At 38.0% G+C, this 5,874-nt stretch overlaps 1 protein-coding gene across 1 annotated transcript in view; it reads right to left on the reverse strand.

Annotated features, from left to right (window-relative positions):
• Positions 1 to 2,823: 2,823 nt before the first annotated feature.
• The window catches only part of LOC104410011 (SH3 domain-containing kinase-binding protein 1-like), a 4,446-nt gene continuing 1,395 nt past the window's right edge, over positions 2,824 to 5,874 (reverse strand). Inside the window, exons 2-3 of the mRNA XM_010020063.1 lie at positions 5,509 to 5,572; positions 2,824 to 3,489 (exon numbers count right to left, since the gene is read on the reverse strand). Coding sequence (XP_010018365.1) covers positions 3,448 to 3,489; positions 5,509 to 5,572 — 106 coding nt within the window. The 3' untranslated portion in view covers positions 2,824 to 3,447. The remainder of the gene's footprint in view (positions 3,490 to 5,508; positions 5,573 to 5,874) is intronic.

The raw sequence follows: 5,874 nt of genomic DNA on the forward strand, positions 1-5,874 counted from the left end.
ACCAACGCGAAAAGTTTGAGAGCTGTCAGCAATGTGGCACAGCCAAGGAATTAACAGGAACACCAGACCTTTTCATGTCATGCCAGCTCTGCAGCAGCAAACGTATTTCTATGCCTGCAGACCATGCACGGGGCATTGCACAGAGATGCTGGTAATGCTGCAGCTCCTGGGCAGCTACTCCTGCAGCAGGACAGCCTGGTCTGGAGGGTAATCAGGGGGAAAGCGGTGCCTGCTCACATCCAAATCAACTCTGCAAGAAGATAAGCGAAACAATTATGTAACTTCAGCAGAACATGGATTTCTGAGGGTGTTTTATGGCATTGTCTCACCTTGATTGCACCAGTGCAAATTTCAGTCCTGGCTGTCACACAGTACGGCACTCCTATGGACATTTCAAACACAAAGCAGCTCACAAAGTTTACTGGGCAGCTGGCTATCCTACACCTAGAAACAAAATTTACGGCATAGAGTTGAGTTCAATCCTTTGACCTGTTGGCATAACAATAGATTCATCTAAGCCTTTTGATCACTTACAAATGGATGTTACTAAGAAAAACACAGAAGAGGAAATATAAGTAACAGAACGCAAGAAACACTTTGAATATTTACTATCTTATTTCTATGAAGAACTTTTAGAAGTGCAAAGTGCTATGATCTCACATTAAGAAATACATGCTCCTTTTAAAGTTGAAACTAGAACATAAAGAGAACATAAAACTGTTTTCTTAATAACCTAAAAATTTTCCATATCAAGAATTTAAATATTATCACCTGATGGCATGAGCCTGATGTTTCACATCTGACTTCTACATGTAAACAGAAGTCTGCTGCAAGACCGGTGTGCGCATATTAGTGAAAAGTCATTTTACACAACTCTTCAAACAACAATATTTAATAATTTTCACATCAAAATCACTTTGTAGCTCACCAGCATTTTCTGATTTTCTTTAAATATAAACCCAAACATTTTTAAAAGCAGCAGTTTATATCCACAGGTTTAATGCATAATTGATCCTCTTTAAAAAGGGAAAATCTGTATGTTATGTGAAATACTTTCTATTAATATAATGAAAAGCAGCAAGAAGAGTTTGTAACTCTACAAACTCTCTTCTCCCAGAATAATCAACTTTCAAAACAAAGCATTTTCACAAAATGTTATTTAACCTTCTTTTACAAAGCATGATAGGTTGGACTTCTAACCTGGACTTACAAGATGACAAGTTATCATCTCAAAAGGATCAAAAAAAGAAAAAAAAAAAAGAATGTAGTCTGGTATAAGGAAACTCTGTGCCAAATTCAGACTTTCATTTGCAAAAACCAGAACATTTCTGAGATGTCTCTTATATTTCTGAAGTACAACTCCGGAATCAATACTTCATTTACCAAAGATGCAATAGTTCATCTCTTTCCAGGGGTGCAATTAGGAAGCCAGAGCTGCTCATTTCTGGATACCTGTTGCAAATGTATGACTATAAATCCAAACAGAATTCTTATTCCTTATCCCTCAGTTCCTCCTGTTCTCCTAACTGCTACTAACTTCACAAAAACCATGACAAAAACATTTAGAAATCTTTATTGCTGGAAAGCTATGGTGGGACTATCATTCCTTGTACAAAAATATTTTAATGCAGTTATTTAGAAAGGTTAAATAAGAGCATTTCAGTGATAAAATACTTTATTAGTGCTTCTGTTTTTTGTACATTAAGCAATGTATTGGGACTTTAAAAAAAGTTCTCCAGTTTCACTATTTTACCTTTCAATCTCAAGACATGACTGTTACAATAGAAGCAGATGGTATGGAAGAGGAAATCACTCCAACAGTGAGATTCTGTAGTGACAGTTGAGACCCATAAAGTAAGATTCATGTGTGGTGGAGTACTTTATATATCTATGCATATCAAAAAGATTATGGGAACTCTGCCAACCATGTGTGAATGTGACCAGTCAAGTGAACTACGTGTGATCCAGCTCCTGACAGGCAGGGTGGTTAGCTGTGATATAGGATATGCTGACTGGAGCCAGCTCTAGCATTTGACAAGATGACAAATAGATCCTTTGTGTGGATTTTTTTGTCCCTCTGAAGCATCACCAATATCACTCATCCACTCACTCCACATTATGCAAAAATATCCATTATTTAAACGCTCTGTATAAACTCAACAGAGATTGTTGACAAGGTATAAGATACTCCGTGGCTAGCAAGGAACCCAGGAAAACACACACAGAAAACCAGGAGACCTTATTTTGAAAGGATGAAAGCAAACAGAAACTGGAAGAAATGAAGCAAGCACCAGGTTCAATAAAGTAATGAGAAGAATGTCCTGCTGCAAAATCAGGACTATAAAGTGTATCAGTCTCTAAGTGCACAACATAATGTAACAAACAATACCAGCAAGTGAAACAATGTCACACAGCAGAGAACCTTGTGCATGAAATAATACAACTTTTTATTCACGTTTCATAGATTACTTTTATTTATTTTTGCTTTAATAATGCATATTCTGTTCACTCTGTGCAAAATTGGGGACAGAGGCGGGCGCTAAAATCATCTAATGAAAATCAAGCGATGAACATTCAAGTTGAGGGAGAGGCCTATCAAAACCAGGAAAGCTAAAAAGCCACAGCTGCTCAAGACAAAGCTGCTCTCAGCTGCGCCCTTTTGCCCCGCCACTTTGCACAAACGTGGCTCTACTGACTGAGCAGCTGTACACTGAGAAGGTGACCCGCGCTGGACACCAGGGATACGAGTCGTCGTAGTAGCTACATTAGGGAGTCCTGGCTTGCGACCGGCTCCGGTCAGTGTGTGGCAAAGAAAGGCACAAATCATTGCAAAGACCAGATTTCTGTTGGTTTGTTTCCTTCTTGAAAACACATTACTGTACACAACATAAGTTTAAACTGTATTGGATTTGGGGACATAAAATTGCATATTTAACAGAACTTAAAACCATAACAAAAAGTAGGCTGTTCTATCTTGAAGCAAAAATAATCCCTCCAGCCCCAACGCTAACATTCATTCCTGGCTATATGCAGTAGAAACATTTTAAAATCTGACAAAAGACAATTAGAAACCAAAAGTCAAAATCATAAAGCTTGTAAACAGATAATCTGAAATACATTTTATTTATGGAAAAATATCATCAAAATAGTACCACTATGGACTAAACTGCCTGAGTTTTCATTTCACCTAGGATCTTGAAGTAGAGAGCCTTTAGCACAAGAGGATCAATTTCAGTCACAACCAGTGCTGCACAGCACTGCTTCAGGTGGAAATTTTGTCCTCGTTGTTGGTGGTTTTGTTGTGCTATCAAAAACTGTTGTGCTAATCCTTCAAATAAAGGGATGCTGAGGCAATTCTTAAATCATTTGGCACAAAGTTATTTTGGCTGGGGCACAAATTTGAGTCTCAGTCATGAAGAATAATGCAACATTCCACCTATCAAGCATTCACTTTGATTGAAGAGCTTTCTTTATGTCATTAACTTCCATCTGAAAACAAACAAGTAAAAAAAAATGTGATGAAATTAGATGCTTTAGCAAACTGAGGCATCATTTCTAGGTTTTGATAAAAAAGCACATGTTCCATCTTGTCTGCAGGTGTCGCGTATGGGTTTTATACTACTCTTATTTCCACAGATTTTAAAAATTGAGGTGACCTTCTCAGCTGCGTAAGATGACCACTCGTGGCTTACTCCCCTCAGAGCTTGATACTGAATGTAACACAAGACCTTTCAAGCTCTTTAAATTACAGTTTTTACAAGCTATGCAACTCACTGCCAGGAATTACTTGCAGAATGAGCACCGTGTCCTTGCACCAGCTGCTGCACTTACACACGGCACAAGTAAACTGAACTGCTGACAATGAGCAGTGGCAGCTGAGGACCAAAACCTATTGTCTCTCCCCTGTAGGGATGGCAGTTGCCTTCTACACCCATCAAGCCTGTGTCTAGGCACCTTAAAGGCTCTGATGGATGTACAGCCATGTGGTAAAAGGACATGTCTGAACCCATCATCAGACCTAGCTGTACGCTTGGCCTCTCTGACAGACCCTGGAAACCCTGAGGCAGGGGTATTAGATTTATTCAAACACACCCCTGACACTCAACTGTGGCCTGTCATCAAGGCAGTCTTCTTTAATACACGGACTGAGAGCACTCTTAAACTAATGCAACTTCTGTTTGTTGAATTCTCACCTTCACGTAAAACTAATAATGGCACCTTGGCTAGCATCTGAACATCTACTAATATATGCAACATTTGAATTGGAGTAAAAGCATTATAGATTATAATTTTAAAATCATCAGTGCAGGTCTCTACAGATGTTAAGCCAACCTTGTAGGCAGATTTTGAATAGTTTGGCCTGTTAGACTAAATCAGTAACTGTTATTAAAAATATTCATTGATTTTATCTGAATAAATTTCAGTTTTAGCTGAACATGTATTGTGTGTTACTAGAAGACATACTCCTTTGTGGTTTCATACATAAAGCTCTTTAGGCAGGCCCAGAGCACAGATATTGATGGTTCCCAATGCTGTTACTCTTTGCCATGTTCCCAAGCACTTTACTGAGTGGAAACAGCCCAGTGAAATCACACTTTGATTTTCTACCCCAGGTACAAAGGAAAAGTACAGTTGACCTATAGTGTAAAAATATAAAATATAATCAATACTAAACCACTTATAAAGAGAATAGAACATAACAAAATAGGACTATTCCAGTTGGCAGGGACCTACAAGGACCATCTAGTCCAACTGCCTGACCACTTCAGCACTGACCAAGTTAAAGCATGTTATTAAGGGCTTTGTCCAAATCACTCTCCGAAACTCAGAAAAGCAGTTTCAGCATCACTCCGTATCGAAGCAGCATGATCAATGACCCTAGCAAAGTCTTGGCTCCATGACTCTCACACAAGCAGGGCAGCATGCTGCCTGGCAAATGATTAAGCCAGCATGACAACATCTAGAGCCAAGGTACTATACAAATGATAGTAGCAATAACTGGGGTCTTAATTAGAGCACATTCTTTTATATTGTTTAGGATGCCTTTGTAAAGACAACCTGAGTACAATCTGTAAAGCAGACATAAAAATCTTGCTATATGAAATAACATTCCAAGTATATGAAGACTAAGACAAGCCTACTACAAAATAGATAGCTTTGTGAGAGAGCAAATAATTTAGAGACTTGATTTCACTCATGAAAATAACAAACCATTAAAACTGAGAATAAAAAAAATCATAGTTGGAATCCTATATTGTATTTAATTATGATTTTTTTTTAAATTTCTCTTGTGCTGATAGATTTTTAGATAATTCGGCCTTTCAGTAAGAACCCAGTACTGCAATATATATGACACAGATTGGTAACACTATGAAGGGAACAGGTATATCCCTTTCAGAAATGTTAGTAGCTTTTGACTCACTGGAATCCAGCAGAGTTTTACGTCCCATACCTGAGGCTAAATCAAAGCTGCCAATACTTCCATAACATTATTAATAATTTAAGTACCTGCAGTCGTAGACGGATCTTCTTTTCTTCATCCAACTCAGACAGCAACTGTTTAATCTCTTTTCTGTTAAAAGAATGCAAAAAAGAAAAAAAAAGTTTGGAATGATAATGATTAAACTAGTAAAACACAAATGGTGACCTCTTAGAGACATGTTTTCCCCGGTTTACTAGTTACCTTTTTTCTTCTGGACAACTAGCTAAAGTCAGCATGCTCTTGTATACTATATGCTGTACTACAGAGAAGTAAGACTCTCTATAAAAAGACACATCCCATACAGCTTATGATTAATACATTTCCTCCCTGCATCCACAGGCTTTGCTCTGGACTAGCTATATTAACACTGTATCGGCACCCAGTTGTCTTTT

Source organism: Nestor notabilis, unplaced genomic scaffold, assembly GCF_000696875.1.
Source record: "Nestor notabilis isolate BGI_N333 unplaced genomic scaffold, ASM69687v1 scaffold18378, whole genome shotgun sequence".
Taxonomy (NCBI): Eukaryota; Metazoa; Chordata; class Aves; order Psittaciformes; family Psittacidae; genus Nestor; species Nestor notabilis.